At 35.0% G+C, this 17,817-nt stretch overlaps 4 protein-coding genes across 8 annotated transcripts; 2 read left to right on the forward strand and 2 right to left on the reverse strand.

The window, feature by feature from the left end:
- Positions 1 to 4,857: 4,857 nt before the first annotated feature.
- Positions 4,858 to 6,362, reverse strand: LOC132786293 (uncharacterized). Its single transcript, XM_060792786.1, has 3 exons — positions 5,666 to 6,362; positions 5,458 to 5,607; positions 4,858 to 5,397 (listed from the first exon to the last, which is right to left on the reverse strand). Exons 1-3 carry the CDS (start codon positions 6,328 to 6,330, stop codon positions 5,046 to 5,048), a joined length of 1,167 nt encoding a protein of 388 aa, XP_060648769.1. The 5' UTR covers positions 6,331 to 6,362; the 3' UTR covers positions 4,858 to 5,045.
- A 14-nt stretch (positions 6,363 to 6,376) lies between these two features.
- Positions 6,377 to 7,989, reverse strand: LOC132786291 (golgin subfamily A member 6-like protein 6). 2 transcript variants are annotated; one of them, XM_060792784.1, is made up of 4 exons: positions 7,848 to 7,989; positions 7,188 to 7,785; positions 6,967 to 7,116; positions 6,377 to 6,904 (listed from the first exon to the last, which is right to left on the reverse strand). In XM_060792784.1, the coding sequence occupies exons 1-4, from the start codon at positions 7,981 to 7,983 to the stop codon at positions 6,577 to 6,579; spliced, it is 1,212 nt and encodes a 403-aa protein (XP_060648767.1). In that variant the 5' UTR covers positions 7,984 to 7,989; the 3' UTR covers positions 6,377 to 6,576. The 2 variants fall into 2 exon arrangements, with proteins under 2 accessions (XP_060648767.1, XP_060648768.1); XM_060792785.1 differs by having other exon boundaries at positions 6,855 to 6,885.
- Positions 7,990 to 9,357: 1,368 nt separating this feature from the next.
- Positions 9,358 to 10,927, forward strand: LOC132786657 (band 7 protein AGAP004871-like). Of its 4 annotated transcripts, XM_060793243.1 has the most exons (6): positions 9,359 to 9,572; positions 9,627 to 9,777; positions 9,828 to 10,190; positions 10,248 to 10,413; positions 10,472 to 10,783; positions 10,839 to 10,927. In XM_060793243.1, the coding sequence occupies exons 1-5, from the start codon at positions 9,440 to 9,442 to the stop codon at positions 10,760 to 10,762; spliced, it is 1,104 nt and encodes a 367-aa protein (XP_060649226.1). In that variant the 5' UTR covers positions 9,359 to 9,439; the 3' UTR covers positions 10,763 to 10,783; positions 10,839 to 10,927. The 4 variants fall into 4 exon arrangements, with proteins under 4 accessions (XP_060649227.1, XP_060649228.1, XP_060649226.1 ...); XM_060793244.1 differs by lacking the exon at positions 10,839 to 10,927 and having other exon boundaries at positions 9,358 to 9,572; positions 9,879 to 10,190; positions 10,472 to 10,830; XM_060793245.1 differs by lacking the exon at positions 10,839 to 10,927 and having other exon boundaries at positions 9,358 to 9,572; positions 10,477 to 10,600.
- LOC132786658 (band 7 protein AGAP004871-like) lies at positions 10,860 to 12,495 on the forward strand. Its single transcript, XM_060793247.1, has 6 exons — positions 10,860 to 11,029; positions 11,092 to 11,242; positions 11,294 to 11,656; positions 11,737 to 11,902; positions 11,961 to 12,267; positions 12,340 to 12,495. The coding sequence occupies exons 1-6, from the start codon at positions 10,966 to 10,968 to the stop codon at positions 12,384 to 12,386; spliced, it is 1,098 nt and encodes a 365-aa protein (XP_060649230.1). The 5' UTR covers positions 10,860 to 10,965; the 3' UTR covers positions 12,387 to 12,495.
- Positions 12,496 to 17,817: the final 5,322 nt, after the last annotated feature.

The following is a 17,817-nucleotide window of genomic DNA, read 5'->3' on the forward strand; positions in this document are numbered from 1 at the left end:
GTATACTAGCACTATCCTTCAGGGCATTTTCATTGAAGCTACTTTGGTCACACTCAACTATTGCATATTACATTATTGTCATTACTACTTTAAAAAGACGACATGATTAGAACACGGTTGTTAAATAAACTTTAAAGGCCAATTTCAAACTTTCATTTTTGTTTTATTCGCCAACTTTTAATTTTAGCGTATTAATGTTGACCGACTCTTAAAAGTTCATATGTAAGTGATCCAAAACGGATTTTTGAGTTGTTTTTCTAAAAGCATCCCTTACATATGTAACTAAACTTCTTTAATTTAAACTCCATCTCTTTCAATCGGCATACCGAGCTGTGTGCTTTAAGAGTATCGCAAACTGTAGAAGTCTAAATTTATTCTGCGAGGCTTACATCCATTTCACCATGTGCATTGATACTTATAAAAAAAAATTTAACGTTTGAAAATGTAAGGAATATGGTGGTAAGTTTTAATGAGCTCAACTTGTCAATTTTTGAGAAAGTCAATAGTAAATATACTAAAGCATAGTATAGTAGAACGTCACTATTTTTCCTTCTAGTTAGAGTCTTCGCAGCAACGTGACAAAGATTGACAGAACAAAATGAATTTGCTCACTTGCGAGAGATGCTAATTTCGGTAACAAGTTCGCCAGCAACTTCACCGACTCCTTTCGAAATCTTTGGGCCATTGAGCGAATGTTTGGCGGAACTGACGGCGTGTTTCCGATGATGATAATACCTGTGAACGTGCTGATGCCTTCAACTGATACCATTGAAATATTGCTCACCACCGCCAACACTCCGGGACAGGCTGTGCGACAAGGACACATAGGCAATTATAATTAGATGTGGAGGCGGCGCTTCAAGCTCAATTAAAGAGGACGTGGTTCAACGGGCTGGCAGGCAGTTGCAGAATGTTGGCCGAAAATTGGGTTAAAACGTGCCCTAGTCGAAGCGTATGCAAACTGGTTTCAAATTGTTTCTGTTTCAATTTGTGTTGCAATTTTTGGTCAACCAGGCGGATGCGTGACATTTTGGCTATATTGAAATTTATGCTTCCGACTCCAATCCGCACATTTACACAACTTTCGGGCGAAAAGTTTTCATTTTCATACCAAAAATTTTCGGCTTAACTTCCACTTCCGCGCCTGCGGTCGCCCAACACAGTCCTAGCCCCCCACACCAGACTCATACAGCCATATAACCGCCGGCTATGCGGCGGGAAATTGGTTTATTTTATACTTATTGACTGTTTTCGGCGGTCGTCAACAGTCGGTCGTCGGTCGTCGGTCCTCGGTTTCTCGTTGTCGGCAGCATTTGGCAATTTTAAATTAACATGCAATACGATTTGTTGCGAATTCCAATTAAAACATTTTTATTGCTCATTTTCAGTGACTCCTATGCACATTGATTCAAATTATTTACAATGTTAAATCGTTAAACCATTCAGCTAATGTTCCAAATTGAAAATGTTTACTAGAATTTGGTGTAAAATTAGCTTATAATACGGCGAAGGGATATACCATTACACTTTCTGAGTGGTAAAGTAACTCACTAAGCCACACAGAATAAATTAAACGACAAGTAAAAAATCTACCCTCTTTGAATAAAAGCAAAAGCAGTGCGATTTTATCCTAATTCTTATTAAAATATACCGAAAATATACCACGAATACTAAACATATGTCGAATGGTATATTTGGTATATTGATATAGTATTACATGCAAAATATATTTACTTGTTGAAAATTATATCACATATTGTAGCATCTCTGTGTAATCATATTCTCATCACTTAGTTTGAATTTCTTTGTCCTATTCTCTATTCTTATTTTGCAATTGGCCTGTGTAGATTTTTATGTCCAACACTTTAATTTAACCAAGGTTAAGTAAATCCATGAATGTAGTTTGCGGCAGATAAAAGCAAACCAAAAGCAATCAGGAAACAAACACAAATTATCTTCACCAGCAAGGATGAGACAATAACATAATTGAAATTAATATCATAATTGCTTTACTTTTCGAAATATCTTTGTGCTATTCACGAACAGAGTCAATTTCCTGTTAAGTGCTCAATCGACTTGCAATAAATGCAAATGTAAATGGTTTCAGAAACGTGCTTTCCGCATTGCAAACACCAAATGGTCACCTACATATTCGAGCATACTCGTATATCTGATGGCATAAGTTGAAGCCTCAAATATATAGCACCATTTGAAATGGGCCTACGACTCGATACGATAGAAGCAATAGGTCTTTGCACTACTGCAAGTGCTAATGAAAGCGGACAAACATGCACACAACGAATGAGTCTAGGCATTTCATGTGGTTAGAACTAAGGGGTAGACTGAATGGTCATTTTGACCACACGCATCTCGAATGCATTTCCGGCAAAGGCCAAAAAGTACAATTCAAGAATGGATGAAGTGGAAGGCATGAATAGAAAATGCTATTCCAGCAACAACTAAACTCTGCTCGTTAGTAGTTCAAAAATGTCTCTCTCTCTCTCTCTCTCTCTCTCTCTCTCTCTCTCTCTCTTCGTTCAATGTTCCTGTTGCATACTCCACATAACTATCTGTGCTCCCATAGTTGCAGATGTGAATAAAATTGTAAAATGGGTCGCGTTCATGTCTGACTCTGTAAGCAAGTGTGAGTTGTTTTGCCGCAATGAAACTGGTTTAAATTTACCATTTTTAATTCTCAACTGGATGCTGAATTTTAAGCAACTTTATGTTACCAAACTAGAGAAGTGTAAAAAGTCTTATATAATTAAGGAATTCAATTTCATATATCTTATGGGTATTCAAATATATATTTCTTTAAAATAGTTGCTAACCATAGGATAGAATTAAAAAAATTAAATCGAATAATTGGCTTCGCTGGTGTTAGTTGCTGTGGTAGACAAAATGGTATATTTTGTACGCCATGGTATACTTTTAATGTAGTATATTAATGTGTTAGACTTTGGTATATTTTTATTAGTTTGGTATATTGAAGGAATAATACTGAATATTTTTGTTTTTATTGAAAATGTGTAGCGATCGACCACAGTCACACTTTACATTCCGATATATTCTTACATTTAACTTTATTAAAACAACTCAAAAAAATAATAAATAAATAAAAACATCTTAGTTATTTTTCTTCGACAAGATTCTACTGACAAAAGTAGCACTTTCGCAGGAATTTAAGCCTTTTGACCGAAGGACCATTTAACGCATTACTTTTACGCCATTGGCAGCATAGAATAAGAAGATTCTCAAATCAAAGTTATGCGCTAGCTATCTAAATTAAAAAATGTATTGAAGATCATTAGAGTGCGATCAGTGTGCAAATATCAACCTCCTAACTTGTGCAATTAAGGCGATATATATTTCAAAGAATATTCCATACAAGAATAGGTTGCATTTAAGATTTTAAAATTGCTTATTTTAGTTTTCTTATTATTTTTTGTCATATATGCATTAATATATTGTTTTCGCAAAAACTATTAGACTATTATTACAAAAAATATAAGTATAAGTAGTCTAATCAGCATAATTATAAGTATTTTTTGGAATCGAAACTCCAAATCAATATCTTTCATTTGAGAAGAGTGTTTTTCAATTAAACCATGACATCGAATTACTTATTGCAAACAATATTTTTCAAAGTAATTCCATTCATTACAATTTTTATCCATATTACAGTAAGTTACAGTAAGTTAGGTCGCTAATGCCAACACGTTCTATGGCTTGGCAAATTCACGTATCCTCATGGCATTCTGGACGGTCCGACGCTGTCCTCTTTGTCGCCTTCATCGCCTGCATTATAGTCCACGTCCAAGTTCACGTTCAGCGGAGGTATTTGCAGGCTGGGCTGCCTTTTTGGCGAACGCGTAAATCCATTTGAAGCAAGGGATTTTATCTTTCAGGTTGTGCTTGCTGGCTGATGTGCTGTTGCTGTTGGTGTTGCGCTGTTGCTCCATGGTGCTTAAAGCATTGCCTAAGCGTTGGCCATGCGCTTCCGGCCGGACTGGAATTATCGGAGTTGTCAGGATTTATGTTGAAAGCACAATGTGCTGATTACGCGTACAATGGCGTCCACTCCATGTCCAGTCCTCCGTTTGACTTAGGAGATTAAAAGCATCGCTTATTCAACATTAAGTTATGGCGACACGGAATTTCCAAAGAAAGAACACATCTGCACTTGAGCATTCGGATACTGAATGCTGAATGCTTTTTTGTACAAGTGTCAGTGTACTTGGAAGCTTATGTCAACTGATGACCATCACTTAAATTAATACTAACTTTTACTTGGCAGTCTCGTCCGTATAAGTTGGGCTTTTCGAGTTCTCCTTGAATTTCATACGTCTAAAGTTGGTAGATATATTCACAAATAAAAGTCAATATATTCTTAAACTGGCGAGAATTTCCATGAAGCTGATATGGTTGCCAAGCAAAATGCGAAAAAAGGGAAATTTAATGAAATTTCAAATTTGCCACTCGCTTTCTCTCTTGAGTTGTCAGCTTCTGTCTGCGTGTCAATGTGTGCATGTCTCTCAGTCTCTCCGTCTGCCCATGTCCTTTCATTCCTGAAGTGTGCGTGTGTGTGTGTGTGTCTGTGTGTGTATGTGATTGCGTGAACCATGGTCGTGTCTGTTGAGTGTCCTTTGTGCTCCAGTGACAGCTGCTCATTTCACGCTTGGTAATTTCAATGAATTTTTGTTAGCGCTTTTTGAGCCATGGCTTCTACTTATTTGTATGCCGCTTCATTAATTAAATTTTTCTGTTTTATTCAGTTCATATACATAAATGAATAGTTTATGTAAATACGCAACGTTCCTCCCCTCAGTAAATACCCGGAAAAATCACGTTTAGAAATTTTAATTTTAAAGCATTTATTATATCTTCTGGACTTTCCAAGTATTTTAATAAGCTTAGGACTGACATTCCAATCCGATTTTCTTGAATTGACATTCATAAGATCATTAACTTTACTTGGTGGAGCACCTGATTTATTTTCGATGTGCTTAAATATTTCACTGCAAATTTCCTCTAAGTTTCTATTTTTATTTCTTATTGTATTTATTCAGTTGTTTTTTGATCTTCTTTTTCTCAAGGCGTGATTTTCGTCGTTGAGTCTTGCGCCATTTAATCCAATATCTTTGAATTGTTCTTGCGGCACGATTCATCATATATGTCAAAATTCGACGTTGGTTGCGGAGAATCTCTTCATTTTCGAATTTAACCACAATATCATTGAAAATTGCTGCCTCTCGATGGTAATCAATCATAACTTTATCAAGTTCTTCTTGTGATTTAACCAGCTCATCATGAAGTTCCATGTTTCTGATCATTTTTTGACGAATAGTTGAGTCATATTTCTCAATGCTGGCTTTGAGTTGAAATTCCAACTTAGTTCTGATAATTAAATACGAATATATAAAGTGTTATAGAATAGATTGTAACTTAGACCCTTACTTTTCATCTCGTAAATTCTTTAAATCGCTTTGATTTATTTTGACTTGTTTTTCAAATTCCGACTGCAAGGGTTTAATCTCCGCTTCTAGCACTACTAATTCCTCAGCAACACTTTTTCGATTCATTCGTATAATTTCTTGACAATTTTCACTGCAATAAAAGTTAAAGCTATTAACAATTGCAAAATTGATTATTTTTAAATTGACACCTTTCATTACGCATTCGCTCTTCATGTTGTTGTTTTTTCTCTATAATTTTCGCTTCGCACTTGTGTAGATATACTATCTTGGCAGCCATTTTCCATCGTTCTCGGACAATCTGCTTGGCCAAATCCTCCTTTAGTTTCTCAATTTTTCTCTTAATAGTTTCATTCTCCAAGTAGATGTCATTAAGCTGGCGTTCATTGTGAATTTCTTTTTTGGAACTGCGTAACAGGTGATGCTCGCAGATGTTGTAAAGCCTCTCAAAAGTAATCAGGAAATATTTGTCGCGAAGTGATATTTTTTTCATTAGTTTTGGAAAAAGCTCGTAGATCTTATAGTTATTTTGAAAGAAATCAATTATTTTAATCATGCCATGATCACTTAACGGTGGTATTTTCTCCCTGATAATCATATCACGGCGCAGCGTATAATCTTCCAGAAGCTTTAGAGCTGGCTCATATTTTGATCCTTTCAGAGCACTTCGAGCTTCATCTGGATTCTCCAAAATATGCGGTAAAATCAGCGAAATTTTTACGATTTCTATGGACTCCTTAAGTACTTTAATTACGCAATTAATCTGAGTACTAAGCAGATTTGTGCCGAATTCAACAGTCTGCACATGCTCTCCAAGTTCATCAATACTCGTAGTACGGCTCAATGTTAAACTCATAATATCGAATGAAAAAGTATTTTTTGAAAGAAAGAAATGTTCCTAGTAACATAAAGCAAGTATTTATTGTTTACTAGATTTCGGAAAGGTTGCTTGAATTTTCTTTCATTCATTCATTACTTAGAAATTTGATTTTTTTTCGGACTTTCACGGATACGAGCAATGAACACGGATTAGCAATGAACTTTAAATTATTATCGAGTGGAACATTTTTTTAAATCTGATAATTTAGTTATAGTACTTCCTTTAATATTTCTTTTTGACACGTCTCACTTTTGATTTCGCCTTCAACTCTTTGCGCCACTTTTTCCAATATTTTTGTATTTTTCGGGCAGCACGATTCATCATATATTTCAGAATTTTCTGCATTTTTTCACGTTCTTCACGTAGTTCGCGCTTCACTACAATTTCATTGTAGATTTTTTCTTCTGCTCGATAGGTTACCATAAAGTTGTTTAATTCTTTATTCGCTTTTTCCAACTTATCTTCTACATCGAGATTCTCAATTATTTTCTCAGCCATCGTGGTATCATATTTTCTTACCACGCTTTGAAGCTGTAACAAAAGCTTGTTTCTTAAAAGGAAATAGAACGATGATTACATTATATATTTAGATTAATAATAATAGAGACTTACTTCTCTTCACGTGTGCGTTTCTCTGTAATTTTGCTTTCTTTATCTTGTTTTTTAAATTCAATTTTTGTAACGTTTAGCTCTTGTTCGATTTGATTTTGATTATCCACGCTTGCCTTTTCGTAATTGCGAATCTTACGATTTATTTTATCACTATATTTAAATTTTTTTAATTAAACCATAATATAAGTATTAAGTATAAGTATATAAGTATTTGAACTTACGCTTCATTTTCAAGGAACTGCTCATTTTCGATTTTTTTTTCATCCCACTCATGTAGGACTTTATCTGTATATACTGCTCTTGTCATTACTTTCCATCGCTTCGTTTTGTTGAATAACGCTATTTTAACCCTGTTTCTGGCAATATATTTTTTTAGCCTTTTGTTTTCCTGATAAATTTTTAAGAGACGGCGCTCCTCTTGAATGTGGGCAATCGAATCCTTCTCCAGATGTCGCTTAGCGGACTCCAACAGCATTTCAAAGCTTCTTATAAGTTTCTGTTCCTTAGCGGTTAAATTTTGGAAATAATCTTGAAATAGTTTATATATATCATTGTGGCTCTGAAAGTAGTCAATTATCATAATCATGCCGTGATCCATCAAAGGATTTCTTTGCTCTTTTATTATAATTTCGCGCCTTCGAGCAAAGTCTTGAACTAATTTGATAGCTCGCTCATGTGATGATCCAGTCAGCACCTTAACCACTAATTTTGGGTTCTCTAACATTTTTGGTAATATTATCGATATTTTAAGATGTTCCATTGCATCTGACAGAACTCGCAGAACTCCTACTATCAGCGCTTGACGGGCAGTACTAAAATCTACAAGCATAAATGTCGTGTTTAATTAAATTTGTTAAACTTGTCAGCGATATTTTAATTACCCTTTAAAACGCCCTTTATTTCCTCCATTGTATCTGCATTACCTTCTTTAAGGTTCTCCGACATTTTCTTGTTTAGTTTTTTTTTTAAGGTTTTTATTTTTTTATGTGAGGAATGATGTAATAAGTTGAATGACATTACAAATTTGTCAACGGATAACTGTGTTGTTTTTTTTATTATATATTATATATATTATATATATATATATATATATATATATATATTATTATTATTATTATATATATATTATTATTATATATATTATTATTATTATTATTATTATTATTATTATTATTATTATTATTATTATTATTATTTTTAATATTATTATTAAAAATAATTATTATTATTATTATTATTACTTTGTAGCATTCTTAAGTAATAAAGAAATCTGATTACATTAAAAACCAACCGAAATATATTCTCAGCAATTCTCTTCATTTAACGGTCATCGTCCATCTGGCGAGGGATTATTTTTACAGTTGTTGAATAGCGATTTCAATGCTCATTTACACATACTAAGTGAATATTCCATTACGAATGCTGACATTGACGAATTTGTTTTGTTTGAGTTGACTTTCATTTACTCAGCCAAGGGATGAACTTCATATGCTATACGGCCATCCTTGGGCCTTGGGGACTAATAACTTTATCTCAGCCATCAACATCATCGGAGAATGTTTCCTAGTTGACTCCAAAGCATAATAGAGTAATTTTCTGTACGCTTGACTGTCTCCAACTGACGCACCGAAACAATTGGTTGTCCGTTGCTCGCGCCACATTTCAGACACTTGACCATATGTTACTGCATTTGCAATCGGGCGAAGGAAGGGCAAATCACATAAATTACTTTATGATGGGATCACATGAATCTGGCTGAGAGAGACAAATACAAAAATAAAACAAACAACAAACAATGAAGAACTTTGGGAAAGCACATGTGGTCACGGAGTAAAAAAGTTGAATTTTGCCACTGCCACACAATGCATTACAAGGAAACAACAAAAGTCATTCTGAAGTTATTACTTCTCCCCCCAACCAGCTATCTAGCCAGCAGGCAGTTTCCTCTCTTCAAGGTTCCAGTTGTCAGTTGCCATAAAAAATAGGCGAGAAAACAAAAGTTTTAAGTTTTTAGTCAGCCAACTTTTGGTAACTGGCTGCGACAAAGTTTTTCTCTGACCAGTACTATTTTCTAGCCATTTTCAATATTTATTTTGTTTTGTTTTTTTAATACCCTACAACACAGGGGCAATTGAAAGAAAAATAAACCCATATGTTAAGTAACGTTAAGTTATTCACATAAATATTATTTAGTTTTTATGAAGAGTATTCCCACGTCGTTGCATTTCTTAACGAGCATTCTGAGTTGTTTTTATAAAGTTTGTCGTTGTAAGAAATTGTGTAAAATGCAATTTCATATAAATCTAAAAGTTTTTAGTTACATTTCTGTAGACGATTATGCAAACTCTGAATGCATAGGCTGCAATTTAAGCCTGAAACCTTTAATAAAATAGAAATTAAATGAAAGTCAAGATCTCATAGAGAACGACGTCTATCCTATAGGCATCCAATTTTCCAAATTAAATTTTTCGTTATGAATTCTCAATTACCTTCACATAATATTGAGCTGAGTAAAAAGAAACCCAGCTCGGACGTTGAGCGCATACCTTCCGATGGACCACGGAATCCTCGCGATCGTAAAGAAGGGAAAAGATATATAAAAACAAGTAATTAGAGAAGCAAATACTGTAATGCCCTACATTTATGCAATAACTTTTCAGCTGAGGATCAATCTAAGTCAACTTTTGAAATTATTGGCACTGCATTGTCATGGTTTATGGTGATAATCACTTTTCCCATCTCAATATTTATATGTTATTTTCGAGTAGACGAATATGATCGAGCTATAATATTTCGTCTCGGTCGCGTTAGGTAAGTATTTGTAAATTTAATAGTAATATTAACTGAAACAATTGATATAGAAAAAATGCTCGAGGACCAGGCTTGGTCTGGCATTTGCCATGCATTGATAGTTACCGACTGGTGGATCTTCGTACCAGGGTGGAAGTGATACCCTCTCAGGATGCGATTACTAAGGACTCAGTAACTATTAGTATCGATGCTGTTCTTTTCTATTGTATTAAGGACTCGATGCATGCCACAATTCAGATCTCAAATGTTCACGAATCAACTTTGTTTATTGCACAGACAACATTGAGGAATATGGTTGGGTCCTTGACACTGCATGAGTTGCTCATATCCAGACAAATATTGTCTGAGAAGATAACAATTGCTGTTGATCACGCAACCGAAAAGTGGGGAGTCAAAATTGAAAGAGTTGAATTGTAAGACATTAATTTCGTCTAAATGATTTACAAATGTACTTGCAAACGTTCTTTTAGGAAAGATATTAGTTTACCGGAAAGTCTTGAGAGATCATTGGCCAGTGAGGCAGAGGCGTTAAGAGATGCTCGGGCTAAAATTATACTAGCAGAGGGAGAACTGAATGCATCGAAGGCCTTAAAGGAAGCTTCCGATGTAATGGCGGAAAACAAAATTGCTCTTCAAGTAAATATTTTTCAAATAATTGTGCTTTATAATTGATTATTAATTTAAAATTGCTCAGTTAAGGCATTTGCAGATCTTATCTTCGATTGCTCAAGAACGCAACGTTAAGATCTTGTATCCTTTCCCTTTGGAAATGATGAAGCCTTTTGAGAACAGTAATAGAAAGAAAGGTGGTGCAGCTGTGGGCTTTGGCTCAATTTTTCCTATATTGAGCTCCCGTGAGCATAATTTACCCAAGGAACAAGCTAATAATAATAAAACGAATAGCGATGAAGCTCCTATATCCAGCTCAGCGTTGTGCCTGGCCTCTAATATTAGGGAAAATATAAAAGACTCTTCAGAGTCATAGGTTTTTATGGTTGATATTAATGTAATAGAAAGTTCAAGAATATAGAATTTATTTTATGTTTATTTTAATTTCACAGTCTTGCTTAGATTTTTAAATCTTTTTGTTAGAATTGATTTACAAAATGTTTTTTATGAAATCGAACTATAATTACTAATCATATTTCATAAATAATACAAAAACGGAAGAACTTTCAAGATTCAATTATGTCTGCGAGTGCCAAGAAAAATAATAATAAACGTAACGAAGATAGGCAATACATTAAAACATGTAATTAAATTAAAAATTAAATACGAATTAAAATTGACTTCATTAGATTAATTATTTTATAGCTGAGAACCAACCGAAGACTTCATTTGAAATAATTGGAACTGCATTGTCATGGTTTATTGTGATAATCACTTTTCCCATCTCAATATTTATATGTTATTTTCGAGTAGATGAATATGATCGAGCTATAATATTTCGTCTCGGCCGCGTTAGGTAAGTATTTGTAAAATTAATAATAATATTAACTGAATACAATTGATATAGAAAGAATGCTCGAGGACCAGGCTTGGTCTGGCATTTGCCATGCATTGATAGTTACCGATTGGTGGATCTTCGTACCAGGGTGGAAGTGATACCCTCTCAGGATGCGATTACTAAGGACTCAGTAACTATTAGTATCGATGCTGTTCTTTTCTATTGTATTAAGGACTCGATGCATGCCACAATTCAGATCTCAAATGTTCACGAATCAACTTTGTTTATTGCACAGACAACATTGAGGAATATGGTCGGATCCATGACACTGCATGAGTTGCTCATATCCAGACAAATATTGTCTGAGAAAATTACTAGGTCTGTGGATCATACGACCGAAAAGTGGGGAGTCAAAATTGAACGAGTTGAATTGTAAGAATTGTATTCCAATTTATATCTGAAAGATTATGGTCGCATAGTAATCTTCAAAAAAAAATTCTATGTTTCTCCAGAAAGGACATAAATTTGCCTGACAGTCTGCAGCGCTCATTAGCATCCGAGGCTGAAGCACTTAGAGATGCTCGTGCTAAGATTATATCTGCAGAGGGCGAACTAAAGGCTTCGCAAGCACTAAAGGAAGCATCCAATGTGATGGCTGAAAACGAAATTACTCTCCAGGTTTATACTCTGACCACTTGTGCATAATTTATAAAGCTAACGTATATTTTCTTTTTAGTTACGCCATTTGCAGACATTATCATCGGTAGCTCAAGAGCACAATCTTACTATAGTATATCCATTTCCCATGGAAATGATGTCAGCATTTACAAATAGTGGTGGAGATGTTCCCAAAAAGGATACAGATAAATTCAGCGATATATCGTCGCGTGATGGTTCGATTTTATTTTCATCTCTGGTATCATCAATTTTTAGAAGAACTCCTGAAGAGATAACCCCAGCCACTTCGCTTATTAATAACAATAATGCAGAACATCCAGAAGTTAACGCCGAAAAGAAAATTGTTCCCAATATAATTGAATACAGTATATTTATTTTAATTAATTCGATGACCTTTTCCGAAGCCAATTTTGTATTGATTTATTTCATTTTCGCAGAGTTGGATGGCAACGCTAAGTCAACCCAAACTGACTTTCCTAAGTAGATGTAAAAATGGATACCAAGGGTCGTTTCCGGCTCATTTAGAAAACAAAAGCAAGCGCAAATTACTTGAACTGACAATAATAAATTATATGTGATTTTATTAAAGAAAATGTGAATGCTATATTTTTATATATAGCGCTTCATTTTTGTTGTCTATTATTATTTTAAATTAAATTTGTCCATTTCCATTTAAAATATTCGTGAAATAATTCTTGTTTAAAAAATGAAAAATGCATTACCTGCATCTCATTCGAATGTTTATAACTATGCTCATTTATTATTTAATTGTGCTCGGGGCACAGAAGCTGCCACTAAAACTGTGTGCTTGTAGTTGACACTCGGATCCTATAATAAACTTATTTCAAAGAAAGTTAAACAACAAAGAAAAATGAGGAATACACTCGACAAACTGAAATACAGCAAAGTTACAACACAGAATCGTTTTAAATTTCAAACTTCTTGATACTAGAATAGAGTGTTTTAAAGTAATTGAAGTCAATATATATTGCACGGCAAAATTAATGTAATTTTTATTATAGATATGCATCAAATAAAAGAAACGAGAAAGCTACAGTGTTCGATTGTGTAGATATTTCGCATTTTCTCTCTACCCATTTTTGGGAATAGCAAATCAGAGTGGTTTCAATATACAAATATACCAAATCAATATAAATTATAAAATATACCTAAGGTTATATTTGGTATTTCGATATACTATTGAAAATAATCTATAGAGTGCAAAATATACTATCTAAATCATGAATCATAAAAACTGTCTTTATTATTAAATGTACCAACAATCTTAACTCTAGCTTCAAAATTACCTTTGCTATTTTATTTATTATTTTCCAGTGATTTGCGAGCTTGGAAGTGGAAATATAATAAGCGCTGTCGAAAAAAAATGGCTGCTATATCTCTTTTAGTTGCTGAGATCTAGGTGTTCATGACTATGGCGATATCGTCTCGGGTGTTGAGCTGATCAAGAATATATTCACTTCATGGGATCGTAGACGTTTCCTTCTGCCTTTCGCATACATTTTCTGTAGGCACATACTCTTCAAATAACAAGCGGAGAATTTTGGTACAGACAATAATAACTATAGTGTGTAAGATTCCTGAAAATTTATTTAAGACATACTTTTGTATAGGCAAAAACGCCCACCTACTACGGATCTTAGTAGCTTTGGCTGTATATATATAATTTGGTATATTTTAAAATTAATACCGGAATGTTTTGGTTTCGTTAAAAAATGGGAAGCGAGCACACTCGACTGTAGATTTCTTATTTGTTTACAATTTATTATAAATTGCTCTCCCTCTTCTTATATCCGCTACCCATAGGGTAGAAGGGTATTATAATTTTCGACCGGCGGGAAATGTATGTAACAGGTAGAAGGAGGCATCACCGACCTCATAAAGTATATATATTCTTGATCAGCGTCAACTGCCGCGACGATCTAGCCATGTCCGTCTGACCGTCTGTTCATTTGTCCGTCTGTAAGAGATAGAGCATTAATTTTTCGATTTGTTATATTTGCACGCAGATCAAGTTTGATTCAAATTTTTGGCCACGCCCACTTCCACCTCCGTAAATCAATAAAATCGAATAACAAGCGCAATTTTGAAGCTAGAGCTGCGAATTTTGGCATAGACAATAATGACTTTAGTCTTCGTGGTTTCTAAAAATTAAAAAAAAAAAAATTGTCGAAGTTATTAAAGAAATACTTTTGTATGGGCAAAAATACCTACTCACTAAGGGTCGTAATTGCTTTGGTTGACAATCTGGAATGTTTTGTACTCTATAGTATATATTAAATGTAGTACCATATAAATATACCAAATATATACAGTTCAGTATATTTTTGGTATTTTGTGGTATATTTTTGTAGTATATTTAAAAAATACCGCAATATTTTGCTTTTATTCAAAACAGGGTAGCGGGTATCTCACATTCAAGCACTCTTGACTGTAGCTTTCTTACTTGTTTATCCTTAATTTCAATATTTACATAGAATATACCATTAGATTACTACTAGCAATGCTTTAATATTTTTTTGTGGAGTGGATGGTTGTCACAGTCATATTACTTTGTACATACATACATTTGTATATAAGCACATCTCTGGGTAAACTCAGTGCGTGCCTTTCCCCCTGGTGCGTGATCATGCCCAGGTGGGGCATGACAAACTCCGGCAATAACAGCAACACATGCATAGTGAGTCGTACAGCAGCAAACATTTCGGTGAGTTTGTAAAGCATTCGTATCCACATCTGGATTCACATTCTCTGGTGGCCTGGTCTGGTCTGGTGGTGCCTCTTCTAGTCAGCGATGCATATTCAAATTTGATTTATGCAAATGGCAAATGCAGCAAGTGGCAATGTTGGAAGTTTGCCCCTTTGCGTGCACTCTTTTCCCCCAGAAGTGGACAACTAGAGCCAAATAAGCCATCGCACATACATGCACGTATGTGTGTTAGTTGGCAATTCAGCTGGGATCCTTTAGGGTATTCTTTAATTCTTATTTAAGCCAGAGCCAAAATGTTTCCATATCCGGAGAGGGCAAGTGGAACCTTGTGCACTTGACGTTTGGTCATTTCAGTTGTTATTTGATTTTCCCCCCTTTTCGTTGCAGTTGTTGTTCGTGTTTCCAGGAATCGGTCGGACACCGGCTGACACATGGCCACTGTGGCCGTAAATGTTCTGCCATCTGTTAACCCAGACGTTCAGCTGTCACTCCTAAGGGTTCATTTCGGTTTAAGGTTTTTCGGTCCAGTTTCGTCAGTTTTTTCTTTTTCTGCTTGTCTTTTCACAGTTGGTTCGTATTTGACCTCAGCACGATTTTACTATCAGACTGATTTCTTTTTTTGTGTGTTTTTATTGACTCGGTAACTGGCATTTTTTCATCTTCGTGTTAACCTCAGTGCCTGCATTCGATTTCATGTTTGTCATTGTCAATCTCATTTATCGACATTCGTTTATTGCCCAACAATTTGAATGGAAACTGCGAATATCGTTTGCACACTTCTCTATTATCTAAACTCTACAAGGTCGCACTATGGTCCCTTGGCATTCCTACCTCGTTTTTAGATTTGGCTTTTTGACTTTTGGCAATTACTTTAAGATTCATTTCTACCCGATGTCTGCACAGAGAAATTTGTTTAACTTATCACTAATTGTTATTGTGTTGCTTTGGTAGTTTTACATTTGCGAGCCCTAATAGTGCTCCAATTAAGAGAGCCAATGTCTTTAATTTATTAAACGACAATTTTATAAATAAAGAAGAGAATTTGCAGAAGAGTATATGAGATTGTAAGCTAGCTGTTAAATAACGATACTCCAAATTAGAGATAACATTAATGATAATCCCTAGCGATTGTTGAATATATGGCAACGCCTTGTTGAATATATCGCAACCTAATATATTACGTCTGGTAACATTACAAAAATTGTCATTCCGCATTAATTATAGAATGGTCATACTTGCATGTCTTTTCTTCTTCTTGCTGGAAACTTCAAAGTGGCTGGTTGTGTGCTTGTGGAAAATATAAAATAACATAAATAATATACATACGACATATAGGCTGCATTTACAACAGCGATGAGCGGCTCTTTAATTTGAATGATAGTGCCCTCAAATTAAGATGCATCTGCAGAACCGAGATCGGGATTGACGACACAGAAACATTTACTTAATTTCTTAGTGCAATTTAAATTAAATTTAAAACTTGTGGGGGAACACAACAACAACAACATTTGAGGGTTTTTAGTATAAAGACAAATTTTAATAAACTAGAATGTTTAATATTGCATATTAGAGATACGCATCAAATAAAACAAGGAAGAAAGATAAATTGGGGACTCGATTCTGACATACCTGGTACCCATTTTTTTTTAAAGCAAAACAAAGCCATGCAATTCTTTAAATGAACCAATTCAACATAAAATATAGCGAAAGAGAAATTCGGTATATCGATATACTATTACATAATATACCATAGATTCAAATGTACCAAATCAATATAATTTCTAAAGTACTAGATGTTATTATTTAGTATATCGATGTATTTTCTATCATATGATATATCACTGAGTACAAGGCTGTTTGCATTGTAAAACCGTACTTAGTTTTTGCTTTAAATTTAAGTTTTACGATGTTTAAGGCGGTAAGATAATGATAGCGGACTATAGACGATATTCTGCTTCAGCAACAATAAGCACGTCTATTCAACTTGGTGTAAGTGTCCTTTGTGCGCACTGAGCCGAGACTTTCAGTTCTTACTTCGCAGTGAAGTTGGAAACTGCCTGGTAATTGAAGCTATCGCAGCGAGTACAATAGACATTTACTCTCATATGTAAAAGGACAAGTTGTACATTCCATGCCACATGCGGTAAAAGTGTTGGATCGTTAGCTGTTCTTGCTGGCTGACTCTAGCTCTGATTCTGTCTTGAGGTAAGCGGAGGATGGTGTGTTGTAGCAATTGTCTATACACACAATGGCCGTGCACTGAAGTATCATAACTTGAAAGTTAAAAACCTGTAAGCTGTGATTCTAGCAATGAATTGTATGAACAGAGCATTGAGAGTAAAGGCCAAAGTAAATTTGTACCGACAAATTGTGCTAGCGCATGTTATTAAGGAGACATTTATGCAGGAACACAAAGGTGCTCGGCGCTCAAGCAATCTGTAGGAATCTGGTCGGCATAAATTAGCTGCCAGGCACTCGCATTGTGTCAAAAGCAGATCCAACGACTCTGAAAACATGTGTCGGCGCTTGTCAGTCAGACGGACAGGCAGACAATCGTACTGAGGAGCCACTGAAATAACTTACAAACACTCAAACTTTATTCGTGACAAAGTGCCAGTTGGACGGATGGGCGGATGGAGAAAAGGCGGACAACTGGGCGTATACGCAACGGAACGCAATCTGTTTACCAGACGTCAAGGAAATGCAAATTGTGTGCCTGGAAAGTTCGTAGCCGCAACTAACTCGACTTCAGACTCCTCTTCGTCTTCTACTTGATAAGAGTTACTAAAATTTGTTTGCCAACAAAAACTGCTCAGCCTGTTACTGTTACCCCGTTGCGTAATGAATGGCGCCTCCTACGACGACACAAGTGTGGGAAGTCACGAGTGTTGTGTCATGATGTTGGCTTTCGTTGCCTCTTGTTAAAAGTTTATATGAAGACTCATTCTATTTTGTTAGATTTTTTTCCTTGTCAACATGGTCTTACTTGAGGCCTCTGTCTGTGTCTTTCACTGTCTCTGAATTTGTCATTGGCAAGTCGCATAAAGTTCTGAAATCTCGCAGACCGAACGAAGTTGAACTACAATTTCATTAACTAAGTGGCCGTAGCAATTAAGTTCGTGCGTTTTGGAATAATATAAATTAATTAGAATATGCTAATGAGTTGCTTTTCGCAATATCAACGTGC

The sequence above is a fragment of the Drosophila nasuta genome, chromosome 2R (assembly GCF_023558535.2).
Source record: "Drosophila nasuta strain 15112-1781.00 chromosome 2R, ASM2355853v1, whole genome shotgun sequence".
NCBI lineage: Eukaryota > Metazoa > Arthropoda > Insecta > Diptera > Drosophilidae > Drosophila > Drosophila nasuta.

Coding starts and splice junctions, on each gene's coding strand:
- LOC132786293 (XM_060792786.1), bottom strand. CDS start 6,330: ATGAGTTTAACATTGAGCCGTACTACGAGTATTGATGAACTTGGAGAG. Junction 5,608..5,665: donor GAGCGAATGCGTAATGAAAG/GTGTCAATTTAA, acceptor CTTTTATTGCAG/TGAAAATTGTCAAGAAATTA. Junction 5,398..5,457: donor AAGAATTTACGAGATGAAAA/GTAAGGGTCTAA, acceptor TTTAATTATCAG/AACTAAGTTGGAATTTCAAC.
- LOC132786291 (XM_060792784.1), bottom strand. CDS start 7,983: ATGTCATTCAACTTATTACATCATTCCTCACATAAAAAAATAAAAACC. Junction 7,786..7,847: donor AATAAAGGGCGTTTTAAAGG/GTAATTAAAATA, acceptor TTATGCTTGTAG/ATTTTAGTACTGCCCGTCAA. Junction 7,117..7,187: donor CAGTTCCTTGAAAATGAAGC/GTAAGTTCAAAT, acceptor ATTTAAATATAG/TGATAAAATAAATCGTAAGA.
- LOC132786657 (XM_060793243.1), top strand. CDS start 9,440: ATGAATTCTCAATTACCTTCACATAATATTGAGCTGAGTAAAAAGAAA. Junction 9,573..9,626: donor GAAAAGATATATAAAAACAA/GTAATTAGAGAA, acceptor ATAACTTTTCAG/CTGAGGATCAATCTAAGTCA. Junction 9,778..9,827: donor TTTCGTCTCGGTCGCGTTAG/GTAAGTATTTGT, acceptor CAATTGATATAG/AAAAAATGCTCGAGGACCAG.
- LOC132786658 (XM_060793247.1), top strand. CDS start 10,966: ATGTCTGCGAGTGCCAAGAAAAATAATAATAAACGTAACGAAGATAGG. Junction 11,657..11,736: donor AAAATTGAACGAGTTGAATT/GTAAGAATTGTA, acceptor ATGTTTCTCCAG/AAAGGACATAAATTTGCCTG. Junction 11,903..11,960: donor AAAACGAAATTACTCTCCAG/GTTTATACTCTG, acceptor TTTTCTTTTTAG/TTACGCCATTTGCAGACATT.